The following is a 14,864-nucleotide window of genomic DNA, read 5'->3' on the forward strand; positions in this document are numbered from 1 at the left end:
CCACCTCACTGATTTAGGTTAAGAAGCTTTTTAACTCAGTTTGCAGTATAATCTTTGCATTATAAGAAATCCTAGTAGCTGCAGGTCTTGGAAGGTCATAGGGTACTTCCCCTTAGCTTTCAAACCTGAAAAGCAACTACATCCTGGTTCCATGCACATTTATCAATTTGTCCATCTGGTTCATCAGTGTTTGCTAAAGGAAGCTCCTCTTTGTTTATAATACAGGAATTAATATTTCACACTTTATTTTTGAGCTAATGACACGGATTTTAAAATTCCTGGCACTAAACAAGATGTTTTAAGGATTATAGTAAAAAATTAAGTTTCAAACTTTTTGCTAGCACGTAATGTTGAGTCTTCTGCAATGTGTTCTCATCCATCCTCACCTATCTTTTTCACACTCTCTCACAATTTCCCACGGGAGTAAATGTCAGAGGGATTTTGTTTGCATGATATAGACAACTTAAACTGTTAATGCAATATCATTAGCAGGATCATTTATTATTTTATTTTATTTTATTTGACTTGTAGAGATTACAAAATCTCTTTTTCAAGAGTGTCCTGGCCAAGAAAGGCAGTAGTACAACAACACATATATACAAACTCAAAATACAAAATAGTCCAAACATAAATCAACTGAAACTGCAAATCCGTCAAAGTCAACCGCAATCCTACACACATCCTGCTTGGAATACATGTTGTGATCTTTTCGACTTCTGCTGAATTTCCAAGAAGTGTTTAATCAGAGTTTATTTTTTCTAGCTCTAGTTTCCTGGTACAGGGTGGGTGGTTACGACTGTGTGCCTATGGACACTGGGTATTTAAGCCATTTGGTGGACTGTTGTGCAGTTCCTCCTGGTTTCACAGAGAGAGCATCAGGCAGCATGACCTCGCAGCGATGGATGCTGGCATTCTGCTTTTCACTGGCCTCAGGTACCATGCAAATAATGTAATGTATCCTTTATAAATAAATGTAAATGTTTATTTAATCATTGGAATGCAAATTCATTCTTTAAATCAGAAAAAGCGGCAGGGGACATGAATATTTCAAAATCAAAATACTACAATATGTCAAAATAGAGACTACCACTTCTTCTGAATTTTAGCAGCATTAACAGCAAGATGATAAAGATACAATATTCCAACATTTCAACCATAACAATTTTTTTTTCATGATTGTTTGCATTAGATTTTTTTGTAATTACTGTGCAAAGATAATGTCCATCAGTGTAACATGAAGGCATGGAATTAAAAAGTACATTTTACTCAAAACCTTGTGTGTACCTTGTGTACACATTTTAGATACTTGAATGTCACGTTGCTGCCGTACAATCCAAAAACAAAAAAATCTGCCACATTTTACAGGATATGACCGCTTCAGTTACTAGTTGCTTTACAAATGTAGAGTTTATACAACATTTACGTTGCGCGTATAAAATATGATGCACTGTTGTAGATTAAACCACTTGGTAACACTCAGTAGTCCAACAATATAATTAGTTCTTTATTGACAAGAGCAATTCTTTCTCAATGATAATTACTTTTACTTTTGATACTAAAGTAGAGTAAGCTAATACTGCTTTTATTTTGTTGACATTTTCAATACAAAAGTTTAATTGTAATGGAGCAATTCATATTGCCCAATTGCTACTTTTACTTTTCTAAAGGAGCTGAATACTTTCAGCACTGATGTGTATCATCTGTGTATATGTTTTTATCAATTATTGTGTGTGGTATAACAATTACTGTTATATCCAAGGTATTTCTGGTATTATTAATTATTCAGAATATTATATTATAAATCATGTTTAACTCCACTTTGATACAGTTTTAAGCCCGGGGGAATCGGTCTCAACAACAGAAACTCAGAAATGTGAGTATATGGGAATCAATCAACCTTGATCAGTGATATGTAAAAAAGTAATTTAAAGCTGTTAGATTTCATTGTTGAGAGTAGATATTTTCTTAGATTTTGAATATCGTAAAATCCTAATAAGACATAAGTGTTGTCTTTTCCTTGTTTCACAGTAAAGTGATGTCATTTTCTGAACTTACCAGACTATTCTAGTGTTTCCTTCAAACACTTAGTCATTGTATCCACATTATGCATGATTTATCAAAAATCTCATTATGAAAATATTTTGTGAAAGCACCTATTGGCAACCCTACAAAATGGTCGCAATATCGATATTGAGGTATTTGGTCAAAAATAATCAGCTCCAGCTCTATAGTACAGTATACTGTATACTATCTTATATTTCAAGGTGCTATTAATGTTTGCTGGTAGTAATTGTAAGCAAAGCCCCATTGTGGGAAGCATGAAATATATACGTAGGTATAAAGGTCCTGTTAAAATAAAATTAACCTCTGCTCTATCATATTTTCCTTACTGGAAGGGCACTTCATATAAGAAAATAGGCTCCAATTATTCCAAGATAAAGACATACTTAATTAACCGTGCAAGGGGCATTCATTTCCCTGTGTTGTTACAGTTACACACAGTACACACAGGCCCCAAATACACACACATGCACAGGGCCTACATGCACAAAAGGAGACATTTTGAAATATCAAAACAGTAACGTTTTAAATAACATAATCAAATAAATTGATGTGTTGTTTTGTTGTTTAATTCAGTCATGTCTTGAGCCATTGTCGAGTATTAATCAGGAAGTTGTGATTAGACACTTGCAGGACATTTGGCAGCGGGGTCGTCCAGCCTTTCAGCGGTTCAAGTTTCTACGTTCGCTCCAACTGCCCATTCACCCTAACCCGTTTCACCCACAACCGGGTGGAATGTGACATCACCACACGGCGTGGTGACAACGGGCTGCTGGTCCATGTTGAGATCATAATCAACAAAGTCAGGACTGTTCTGCAGAATGGGAGCATCTTGGTGGAGAGCAAAAGGTGATGCAGCTCTATTACAAGAACACTGCAGCAACACAGAAAACCAGATGAGGAATCAGCTTGATCTAGTTTCATAAACTCTAAATGTTTAATCTAAAAAAAAAAAATTTAATCATATTATTCACTACACTTTAAACTTGTTTTTAGGCCCGGGTGTTTTGCCATTGTACATTTCCCTAATGCTGTCGTATATTTCCCCAGAGGGTTTTAGGTTGATTTAGTGATATCTGTGTTAAAATATCAATAGTATGTCTATATTGTCCAAATATGCCTTCATGTTTTAGTCTGTAGGAGGGGGTTCAGAAGTATAAAGTTTGGAATAGTGAGCTTTAACCCTTGTGTTGTCTTCCCGTCAAAATTTAAAATCAACACTTTTGTTTTTTTATCAATGTTTTTAAGTTTTGCCCCTTTTTTCAACACTTTTCACACTTTTTTCAATGTTTTTAACTTTTTTCATATTTAACACTGTGTAACACTAACTTATTAACTTTAGTTTTACAGTTATTTTTGGAATTTATGGTCATTAAACCTAATTTAGAGGAAATTATACCTATTGTTTCAGTTAGAAAAGCAGCAATTAGGAATTATTTCGACTAAAATTAAAGGAATGGATGTTGGTGGAGAATCACAGACTGGAATATGTCAACTTTTACTCAATGCTATTTCAAAACCACTTTATGTTTTTTCTCACCAAATGGTATAAAATTGAATAAGACATCCCAAAATCAATGAAAGTAGATTTTCACTTGCCAAAGAGCGTTGTGTGGAATCAATCATGTTATTTTGGGTAATTACATTTGGGTAGTTAAAAAGAACATTAATTTAGGAAAACGGGTCAATTTGACCCAAGGACAACATGAGGGTTAAAAGCTTCATAGATCTTCAGGGGACATGTTGTAAGACCCGCTGACTGATCATTAATCTGAGCGATGCGTTGTGATGTTACTTGGTGTTTGAAATAGAGGGCCAGCAGATGGCTTGCCTTGTCTCCATATTTATACAGCATCCCTCTAGATCTCATTATACTTTTTTATGCATTCTCTGTAGAGGTGAGATCAAACTCAGTTAGAGGAGTAACGTTTTGTTGGTACAGCTGTGGAGTAGGATTTATTGCATAGTGTCTATCGAGTTCAGATATTTTATTGATTGTGTTTGTGTCTTTCTGCTTTTCTTATCAGAGTCAGAGTAGTACAAAATTATTTGTCCTCGGTTGGTAGCTTTTAGAGTTTCCCACAGTAATGATGACGTAATTTCTTCTGATTAGTTAAAACACAAAAAGTCATTAATAGCTTGTGTTATAGTAGAACAGAAGGCATCATTGGACAGTAGTGATGTATTTAATCTCCATTGTGGGATTCCCATTGATGGAGAATCAAATCAGAAATCTATTAAGATTCTATATCTATTAAGGGAGTGATCTTATATAACTATCTCTGTGTATTTAATGGAGTCTATAGACAGTAGTAATTCTTTATCAACTAAAAATAATCTATCCTTGAGTAGGCATGCTGTACATGCGAGAAGAATGAGTATGCTCTGGTCTCATTATGTATGGCTGTCCAAGGGTCACAGCTTCTATAATCCTTGATAACTGACTGTAGTGTTGTCGCCATTTTTGATAGATTGGTTATTCTGGTGCTTGAGCGATCAAGCTGAGTTTTCATTACACAATTTAGGTCCCCTCCAAAAATTAAATGATGTGTATCCATATTTGGGATAGTGGATAAGAGTGTAGCCATGAATTCAGTGCCATCAAAGTTAGGGGCGTACACACAGACTTATCTAACAGGTAAGTGGAATAATCTGCCTGAAACAATGATGAAGCGCCCATTACAACCAGGTATTATCCTCTTTGATTTAATATGATTTTTTTACAGATTAAGATGGAACCCCCTCTAGCTTTTTAATCAAATAATAATGAAGGAAATACTTGAGACTTGTATGATCATTTATCTTGAGATGCATCTCCTGGAGGAAGACAATGTGAGTCTTGTGTAGTTTAAGATGTTAAAACAACTTTTACCCTCTTAACAGGGCTGTAGGTTTAGTTGTTGACAGTGTTTCCCTTCCATACGACCACACCTACCAGCACATCTTTCACTATGGCATCTACACTAAACTAAAGAGCTCTCTGCTCCCGCTGTCTGTCACCTGGCACAATGTACCCGGAGGAATAGACTCTTTGCGGGTGAGTTGACAACATACAGCAGACACACATAAACACAGGCACACAGATGCAGGAACACATCCTCCCTATTCCATATCCATATAAGTTAATTAGTAATTGGTACTGGTTTGGTACCGCCGAGCACTACTTTTACCCACTGAAACCTTTTTTTTAACTTGTTGCAAAGGTGGAACTAGAGCAGAAGCTGAGCACCGACATGACTGGACTGTGTGGAAAACACAACGTCCCAGGTATAACGGTTAAATTACTAGAATTTATAGCAAGATTGTATTATAGCAATATTAACATTAGGAGAAATACTTTTAGTAGTAGCAGCAAATTTAATGTTGGTGGTAGCAGCAGTAGTGCAAATAGTGGTTACAATAGCCAATAAATGAGTTTTCTTTGGAATTTGTAAGCTTTTGTTTAGTTGTTCTTGATCCTATATTTCAAAAAAAGAAAATTTTAAAAGTAAACATTTGACGTTTATTTGCATACAGTTAGCTCTAAGAATGTACAATTTTTATGAAATCAGGCAACAAGACGCAGTTGGTTATGGAGAGCGTGCTTGCTGATGACAAATGTCAAACCCGAGATCCTGAGTTTGTTGAGAATCAAGTAAGTCAACTGTTGCAACAACTGAATGTTACAATTTCAAACATAATGTTGGTACTGCTCCTCTGTATGTACTTTGATCATTGATCATTGATTTCATTGGAAAGAAAAACACAGGGTATGAATTCAATACCCAAAGACATAATGTCAAAATATTGTGTCATAAATGTCATTCTGCAATTTGTTTTTGGTAAATTTATACATATTTGGGAGGCAATCTATTAAATTGTGTTCAACCATAAAATTATTTACACCGTACAATATTAGTCCTTTTTCCAGATATTCAATTTGGTTTCTCTGATGATATTTACAGGTGTGCTCGAATTTCGTTTCCAACAACCTGGAATGTCTGCGAAATATGGCGAATCAATATAAACAACTCTGTCAAGAGAACATTTACGGCTATGAAATGAACACAAATATCGGCTGCGCTTTCTTCAACGAAGTTGTCCAACAGTGTGGAAATAACAGCAGGATCTGGAATACATGGAGAACTATAACCAATTGTGGTAGGTGGACTTTAGAACTAGATTTTAAAGATCTTCAAATTGTTTTGGCTCAAATTTATGTTTGGATCCTTGATGAGCATGTTTCTCTGGGTTAATGCAGCTAAACCAAGTTGTCCAGGAGACCTGGATTACGTGGAACAGGGTCCAGCCTTTGTTCCCAGCTGCTCAAACCCAAACCCTGGATTCTCCAACCAAGAACTTACCAGCTCCTGTGTCTGCCCAAAGGGTGAGCACTACCTGACTTCATGATGTAGCTCTTCACATGTTGTTTCATTGCTTTTTTGTCTACATGAGTCAAATAACAAAGGCTTATTAAGGTATTAAGGTATATTAACCTGCGTTGTAGGCAAGTTGCTTAATGATCACGCAGACGGCTTCCACTGTGTGAGCGTGTCCAGCTGCCCCTGTGTCTTTGCTGGTAGGAGATACTCACCCGGAGACATGCGCAGCTCTAAATGTCAGTCATGGTAAGTCAGCGGAAAAACACACCGAATATCCATGAATTGCAAATTTTCATGTGGGATCAATACAATGATCCAATTTTAAGTTTATGATTGACATGTTATTCTCATTTCTTTCCACAGTTTGTGTGTCAGTGGGGAATGGGAATGCTCTGAAAACAACTGCCCCACCAGATGTCTCATTGAAGGGCAGTTTGTGACAACATTTGATGGCAAACAATATGCCCTCCCCCGTAAATGTACATATGTGGCTTCACAGGTGAATATCTTTGAACCTATAACATTAACCAATGTTGTCTTTTTTATCATACTCACTGTTTTTCTGTTTTTTTAAATTATTCTTAAAGGGTCTCAACTGGACGATAACGATCAAGTTTTCTGAGGAGGCACCGTCTCTGAAAACAGTCACTCTTCAGCTTTATCAGGTACAAGCAGTCTTTGAGAGTGGAATTTAAAACAATATATACCGTCAAACTAATGTTAAGCAACAGTTATTTACAGTCACTGATTATTAATGTCTTTCTTTTTGGGATTTGCAGGAAATATATATGTTTTCACATAACATGGTTAAATTTGGAGAGGAGGAGATAACTGAACTTCATCAGTCTGGTAAGAAAAAATCCAAAATGGGAAGAATTGTTGTCCACGGCATCTACTGACTGGACCTTGATTTGAAATATGTTATGTGTCTGGTAGCCTAGTAATCCGTCCATAACGGCTTTTTAACCCACTCACCCAATAACTTACCGCTCTGTCACCTGTCAGAGCACGCTCTGGTTTTCTGGCAGTCCTCCATGTATGTCCAGATCCACACATCCTTTGGTATGAAGATCCAAGTCCAGGTGTTTCCTGAAATCCAGCTTTACATCACCCCACCCAGAAACCACACAGAGGTGGTCTCAGGTTAGGATCTCAATCTACCAAAAAACCAACATTTTTTTGGGATTCAAGTCCATCATGGCATCAAGAAATTACCCCAAAAAACTGTCTATATGCTCTGACATGGGTAATCATACTCGGTCCGTCATTCAGGTCTTTGTGGAAACCACAACAGTGACACCACAGATGACTTCACCACCAGCAGTGGGATTATTGAGAGCTCCGCTGAACAATTTGCTCTGTCCTGGAGTGTGGGTGCTTGTGCGCCGATCATACCCCCCACCTGCATCAGCACAGCCAATGGTACCAATTCATAATACAAATGTTACTTTAAAATGTAGGAAATATGTGTATGAATTCATACATAATATTTTATATGTCTAAAAGAAATCTGACATGAAAGAATATATTACACTTTGGAATTAAAACACTGGAATTTCCTAACTAGTTTGCACCTCCGAGCTTGTCTGAGATACTTTTAAAGTGCTAGTGTGAAACTTTTGATTTAAATGAACGTCCGTTGAAGTCATTGCCAAATGAGTCGCTACAAAGCCAATTAAGAATATCCACTCCACACAACTCTCTCTGTATTTCTCAGTATAACCATGTTCAGAAGATTGTGTAGTCTAGTGACTTGGCTCGTTTTGCATTTTTGCAGAAATATTTGCTGATGAAAAGTGCTCTGTGTTGAACAACCAAACTGGAGTGTTTGCTCCATGCCATGGTTATATTCCAACTGATCAGTACCTCACGGTAAACCTTTTGCACTGAAATTAACCCTTTTATAAGTACTGGCATTTTTAGCAATTAACTATCTGTCATTGACATATCAATGCGCGACTTGTTAACAAAAAAATTGATTTTTATTTTCAGGCTTGCCTCCTAAGAACATGTAACTGTGGTAGCAGTCTGTCGCAGTGCCTGTGTGTTGCCCTGGGCACCTATGCCAAAGCCTGTGCCAACATGGGTGTTGTAATTGGTGACTGGAGGACAGCCACCAACTGCAGTGAGTTCAGCTTTGATAAATATACAATTTATTCTGTCTGCATTCTCCCACTTTATTGTTCACAGTCCACTGAAAACAATTCTCTTTGTGTTTTTTTCACTTTTGCGATAATGATAAAAGCATGATTAGGTACCGGTAGGTTGAATCAACAAACATGCTACAGTTGCCAAGAGTGGAAGTTTAATAATGAAAATGTCACATATTACTACTAGTAGTAATACAAATTAGTGGCATATTTAAGGGTAACCAAAAAGTTGTGTTGCAGATTTAAAATGTCAGAAGAACCAAGAATTCTCCTACAACATGCAAGCCTGCAACCACACATGCCGTTCCCTGTCTGGCCCTGACCCTCGCTGTGGGCTGGAAGACGCTCCTGTGGAGGGCTGTGGCTGTCCAGAGGGGACTCACCTGAACCAAGGACACATCTGTTCCCCAAAGGCACAGTGCGTTTGTCACTACTACCGCGGTACAACACCCCCAGGCTCTGTTGTTATCGATGGTCGACAGTGGTGAGCTGACCATCTAAGTACTTACAGATTACAGACAATTTAAATGTTTGAATACCATTTTTCTTAACATTTTACATCTGTACTTTACTTTCCCAGTGGCTGAGGCTATTTCTCACTCTCTGCCCTAACCAAATCTTCCCAAGGCTTTTATAGTATGCTCAAATGTATAGCCAACCCCAGTGATACACATACTTGTTGTATATCTTGTTATATGTGTAACCAAATGCTGTGTCCATTGCAGTTTCTGTGAGAATGGAGAACTGAAATGTTCTCAGGATTGTGGTAAATATACATACATATTTCTTTATCATAAATATGTCTAAATCATACTGATCCTTCGTTACCTTTGCTCCATTGTTGGAAATGTACCCAGAGTCATGGTGATAGAAAATCCCTAACTCTATAATAACGTAAAGACTTTGGAATCTTGGTTTAACACTACAGAATCATTGAAGTCCATGCTGTAGACTTGTGCTTTATCCTTTTTCCATCCATCCGTGCATGTGTTTGGTCCCTTATTTCTTGTGTCTGTCTCTCTATCAATGTCTTTGGTTTGTTTGTTTATGTGTGTGTCTGTTTTTGTATGTTTTTGTTTGCAAGCTGCAGACACCATCCTTAGTGTTGTGTCTGTTTTCATTAGATCTCCCCTCCCTTTCCTGTCTTTCCTCTCTGTGTTTTCTTAGTCCAGGGACGCATGATTATGTCTAAGCATATTGTTTGGAATCTGAAAAGACACCATGTGATGGTGCTCTGCAACCCCGTGTGACTGTTCTGAATGAAGATATTTGATCGCAAAAAAATGAATGACATAAAACATCTTTATAATAATGTTTTAATTTAATTGTTTGCATCAGGGTGCAAGAATGGGAAGGTTTGTGTTCATTGCTCCGAGAATCCTGTTAAGCCATTTCAGAAAACCTGTGACAGTCTCAGCAAACCAATGGTAGGTCAAGAGATATATACAGTATACAGTGTACATATATATATATATATATATATATATATATATATATATATATATATATATATATATATACATATGTGTGTGTGTGTGTGCATATGTATATGTGTATATAATGTGTATATGTGTATCTATATGTACTGCTTGCTTATTCTTGTATTGTTATAGAATATATTATTACTGAACACGGAGATGTGCTCTTTTTCTCACATTTAAGAGCGACCACGTCATTTTTATTTTTACATAAACTTCCTGTCAGTGAATTGCATTCCTAACATATCCCCTTTGTCCAGAACAGGTTAGCTTAATTATGATGAAGTGTAAAACATTTCCTTGAGTTAAAAGATTTTCTTTTGGTGTGATTTCCAGGGTGCCGAAATGGCCTGTGAGAGTGGCTGTTACTGCCCAAATGACCAGTATGAAGATCACCGTGGAAACTGTGTTTCTCTGCACAACTGCACCTGTGTGTACAGTGGCAAAGTATTCAACGCAGGACAGCATGTCAAAACCAACTGTAAAACATGGTAACACCTGCATTGTTGCTGCTTTTCAATTTGTTCATTTTTATTTATTTTTTCTTAAAAAGCTAATAAAGCCATGATGCAGAGGCTGACTGAACGCTTTACATCACTTTATCTTGCAGTACCTGTGGTCAGGGTCAATGGCACTGCAAAGACGAGCCGTGCCATGGAAAGTGTCAAGTTTACGGAAACGGACACTACCAGACGTTTGACTCCAAATGGTACCGCTTTGATGGACAATGTCAATACACGCTTGTAGAGGTAAGACCAAACATGAAAGTGGCAACAAAGTCCACTGCTCAAATGTTTCTTTGCTGAAGCTTTTTCCTCCAATGCATCATAGACACAGTGAAGGACATAGTACATCAACAAAATACTACAGGGCATTTAAAAAAAGTATAAGCTAAAGTTAACCATTTCTTTTCATATGATGTTTCTAAGTGTGATCTTTTTACTTTAGAATGACTGTGGAAATAGAAACGGCACCTTCTCTGTAAGAGTGGAGAGTGTCCCCTGCTGTGATGAGGCCCTTACCTGCTCTCGCTCTATCATCCTTGACCTCAAGGTGGACAACTGTTTCTGGGATTCACATTTTTCTTCACATACACCCTGAGCTATTGTCCACATGTTTATTATTGATCTTACTATTGTCATACTGTAATATCCATTACTCTATTCACATATTTTCAGCAAATTGCTTCACACACTTACATACTCTGATCATTCTGTCATCATTGTAGAATAATATATGCTGGATTTTATGGCAGATCAGTAGAATCAGAAAAGTCTGGTCATTTCTTCCTTAATAATAAAAAAAAGATTTTGTCATAATGAGTTGTATCTGTGCTGTCCAAAAAGGGTGAGGTCACCCTGACACTGAGTGACATGAAGGTAACCAGACGCCATCATAAAGGCTGGACTCTGCAGGACCATTCCCTTTACTCCACACACACTGTGGGACTCTACATCATAATCTCAGTGCCAAGCAGAGGGATAACTCTCATCTGGGACAAACACACTCGGATCACCATAGAGCTGCATGAAGACTGGAGGGTAAGTGATCTTTAAAATGTAGAGGTTAATGTATCACTTGTGATTACACACTTTGATCATCAGTACACATTAATATTAGAAACTACTTAACTCAAGGTGAATGTTTAAATTTAAATCCACATTTTGTACAATTGCTTAATGTCTTCCTGCTTATGAATGTCCAACTTTAGCAGTATCAGAAAATGTTACGTTTCAGCATTGACCACCGCTGGTACATCCATCCAGTCAGCACCTCCTTTAATTTGAAGTGTAATTTTGTAACATTTTAACCATCTCTACTGCAGAACAGAGTGTGTGGCCTCTGTGGGAATTTTGACTTAAACGAGATGAATGACCTACAGATAAGTGGCTCAGCAGGTACATGGGTTGTCTCTTTGTTTTATGCATTACTTTTACCTTTGTCATGGTGGTCAAAGTAACACAATAACTTATTGTTTTAGTGGTATCCAGTCCCCTGGCATTTGGCAACAGCTGGAAAGCCGCCACACCCCCTTGCTCTGATGTGACCACTGAGATATTTCCATGTGAACGCAACTCTTACTGCTTAGCCTGGGCCCAGCGGCGCTGTATGATCATTAAAGGAGACACATTTAACGATTGCCACTTAAAGGTATTCATTTTACATATTTATCATGCTTCCAACACATGTAGTAATACCCTTAATAGAGAGCCCTTAACGTCTATTCTGGGTGTTCTACAATCCACAGGTGGAGCCAGAGCCCTACTACCAAGCCTGTGTTCAGGAGTCCTGCTCCTGTGAGTTTGAAGGGAAGTTCTTGGGCTTCTGCACAGCTGTGGCAGCCTACGCAGAGGCCTGCAGCGAGCAGGATGTGTGTGTAAAATGGAGGACACCTGATTTGTGCCGTAAGTTAAGACCCTTGTCTCCCCCTTACTAACATTCGTTTAAACTTAACTATTAAAGTCTAATTTTTTCAGATGGGAGGGAGGTAACAGTAATGTGACATTTAATACCACTAAATCCCTAAAAAGAACATAGATTAGATCAGAACTAGTCACTTAAGTCTTAAAATTGTCACATCACATTTTTAGAGGGCTATGCTATGAATGCTAAAAATGCAGCACAAGATAATTTTTCTGCTTTCAGTAACTTGACACATACAATAAATTAAAGTCAGACAATTTGAAAGTAAATACTGTATCAAAGTATGTTTTCACTAGTATTTCACATAGTTGATATACTTTTACATAATGTTTTATTAATATTAAAATATCTCTTGGTCATTATGCAGAGGACTGACACTGTGCAAGAGACAAAAATAAAGTAATCAATCAATATAGCCAACAAATCATGTGATGAAAAGTCTGCCAATTGTTATTGGATGTTTGCGAAACATAAACTATAACAATTTAACTTGGGATCATTTAAACCTTAGCGGTCTACTGTGACTTCTACAACGAGCAAGGCCAGTGTAGCTGGCACTATGAAGCTTGTGGTGAGATGCTAACCTGCGGCAAAGACATCATCAAACACAAGCTGGAAGGTAATCAGACTTTTTCAGTTGTATTCAAATACAGGGACATATCTTAACTTTCAGTCATCAGTTGAATTTAATAAAAATGAAAAGAGAAAATACTGTCCTAATGTAACTTAGTTTGTGTCTAATTATGGCAGTGTTGATCAAAACATAGCATTTAAGTAAAATCCTGGGAAATCAATTGAGTGTTTTTGTTCTAGTCAGTGTTTGTAACCATAAAGAACACATTTTGTTTATTCTTGAAAAAGGTTGCTACCCCAGATGTTCAAAGGAAGTGCCTTACTATGATGAAAATACTAGTCAATGCACTAAATTGAGCAACTGCACCTGTTATTTTAATGACACTGTCATTCAGCCTGGGGCAGCGGTGATGATACAGTCTATGAAGTGGTAAGTTAGGAAATTCATAATGTATATACATTATATATATGTATATTTTTTTTGAAAATTACTGCTACATTGACAACTGGATATTTCTGACTCTCTTATACTTGTTAGCCGCTGTGAAAATGGAACAATGAACTGTCGTAAGTATGAATTAATCCTCTACAATTTCTATTGCATGTGTCTACTGTATGGGCAAAATAAAAAATGGGTTTTGTGGCAATTAGCTTTTTAAATGTTTTAGATGACAGTATATTATTTGTCTAAACAGAACCTGTTTTAAAAACAGCTAACCTTAATTCCACCTTTAATCCAACAGCACCTCCAGCCTCCACTACACCTACCACCACTTCTACGTCTACCACTCCTACCACAACTGCTTTAACAACCACTGAAACAACCATGTTTTCCACCACCTCTACACCAATGACAACCATTACCAATGTCTCAACTACTAGTGAAAAATGGTCAACTGGGCTTTCCACCTCTTCCGTGCCAGCAACAACAACTGCTCCAACTACAACCATGTTTTCCACCATCACTACACCAACAACTACAGCTGAAACAGGGTTGACAACGCCCCCAACCCCCTCTACACCAATGACGGCCACTACCAATGTCTCAACTACTACTGAAAAATGGTCAACTCGGCTTTCCACCTCTTCTGTGCCAGCAACTACAACTGCTTCAACTACCACTGAAACCACTATGTTTTCCACCATCACTACACCAGCAACTACAGCTGAAACACTGTTGACAACGCCCCCCACTCCCTCTACACCAGTGACAATGATCACCAATGTCTCAACTACTACTGAAAAATGGTCAACTGGGCTGTCCACCTCTTCCGTGCCAGCAACAACAACTGCTCCAACTACCACTGAAACCACTATGTTTTCTACCATAACTACACCAACAACTACAGCTGAAACACGATTGACAACGCCCCCAACCCCCTCTACACCAATGACGGCCACTACCAATGTCTCAACTACTAATGAAAAATGGTCAACTGGGCTTTCCACCTCTTCTGTGCCAGAAACAACAACTGCTTCAACTACCACTGAAACAACCATGTTTTCCACCATCATTACACCAGAAACAGCTGAAACACAGTCGACAAGTTCCCTTACCCCCGCCCCACTAGTAACAATGAGCACCAATGTCTCAGCTTCTACTGAAATATCGTCAACTGGGCTTTCCACTTCTTCTGCGCCTGCAACTAAAACTGCTTCAACCACCACTAAAACAACCATGTTTACCACCACCTCTACACCAACAACTACAGCTGAAACACGGTTAACAACATCCTCCCCCCCCTCTACAACAATGACGGCCATTACCAATGTCTCAACTACTACTGAAAAATGGTCAACTGGGCTTTCCACCTCTT

The 14,864-nt window shown here is 37.8% G+C and overlaps 1 protein-coding gene across 1 annotated transcript in view; it reads left to right on the forward strand.

Annotated features, from left to right (window-relative positions):
- The first annotated feature begins 769 nt into the window (after nucleotides 1-769).
- The window catches only part of LOC117939079 (mucin-19-like), a 28,193-nt gene continuing 14,098 nt past the window's right edge, over nucleotides 770-14,864 (forward strand). Inside the window, exons 1-30 of the mRNA XM_034864125.1 lie at nucleotides 770-933; nucleotides 1,829-1,873; nucleotides 2,685-2,910; nucleotides 4,969-5,098; nucleotides 5,265-5,328; nucleotides 5,613-5,695; nucleotides 6,006-6,201; nucleotides 6,302-6,427; nucleotides 6,548-6,668; nucleotides 6,786-6,921; nucleotides 7,010-7,087; nucleotides 7,202-7,271; nucleotides 7,428-7,565; nucleotides 7,695-7,844; nucleotides 8,200-8,294; nucleotides 8,415-8,547; nucleotides 8,813-9,056; nucleotides 9,298-9,338; nucleotides 9,911-9,999; nucleotides 10,387-10,541; nucleotides 10,661-10,799; nucleotides 10,999-11,103; nucleotides 11,397-11,591; nucleotides 11,876-11,948; nucleotides 12,032-12,201; nucleotides 12,299-12,455; nucleotides 12,986-13,093; nucleotides 13,336-13,477; nucleotides 13,586-13,614; nucleotides 13,791-14,594. Coding sequence (XP_034720016.1) covers nucleotides 807-933; nucleotides 1,829-1,873; nucleotides 2,685-2,910; nucleotides 4,969-5,098; nucleotides 5,265-5,328; nucleotides 5,613-5,695; nucleotides 6,006-6,201; nucleotides 6,302-6,427; nucleotides 6,548-6,668; nucleotides 6,786-6,921; nucleotides 7,010-7,087; nucleotides 7,202-7,271; nucleotides 7,428-7,565; nucleotides 7,695-7,844; nucleotides 8,200-8,294; nucleotides 8,415-8,547; nucleotides 8,813-9,056; nucleotides 9,298-9,338; nucleotides 9,911-9,999; nucleotides 10,387-10,541; nucleotides 10,661-10,799; nucleotides 10,999-11,103; nucleotides 11,397-11,591; nucleotides 11,876-11,948; nucleotides 12,032-12,201; nucleotides 12,299-12,455; nucleotides 12,986-13,093; nucleotides 13,336-13,477; nucleotides 13,586-13,614; nucleotides 13,791-14,594 — 4,369 coding nt within the window. The 5' untranslated portion in view covers nucleotides 770-806. The remainder of the gene's footprint in view (nucleotides 934-1,828; nucleotides 1,874-2,684; nucleotides 2,911-4,968; nucleotides 5,099-5,264; nucleotides 5,329-5,612; nucleotides 5,696-6,005; nucleotides 6,202-6,301; nucleotides 6,428-6,547; nucleotides 6,669-6,785; nucleotides 6,922-7,009; nucleotides 7,088-7,201; nucleotides 7,272-7,427; nucleotides 7,566-7,694; nucleotides 7,845-8,199; nucleotides 8,295-8,414; nucleotides 8,548-8,812; nucleotides 9,057-9,297; nucleotides 9,339-9,910; nucleotides 10,000-10,386; nucleotides 10,542-10,660; nucleotides 10,800-10,998; nucleotides 11,104-11,396; nucleotides 11,592-11,875; nucleotides 11,949-12,031; nucleotides 12,202-12,298; nucleotides 12,456-12,985; nucleotides 13,094-13,335; nucleotides 13,478-13,585; nucleotides 13,615-13,790; nucleotides 14,595-14,864) is intronic.

Source organism: Etheostoma cragini, chromosome 23, assembly GCF_013103735.1.
Source record: "Etheostoma cragini isolate CJK2018 chromosome 23, CSU_Ecrag_1.0, whole genome shotgun sequence".
Classification (NCBI taxonomy): domain Eukaryota; kingdom Metazoa; phylum Chordata; class Actinopteri; order Perciformes; family Percidae; genus Etheostoma; species Etheostoma cragini.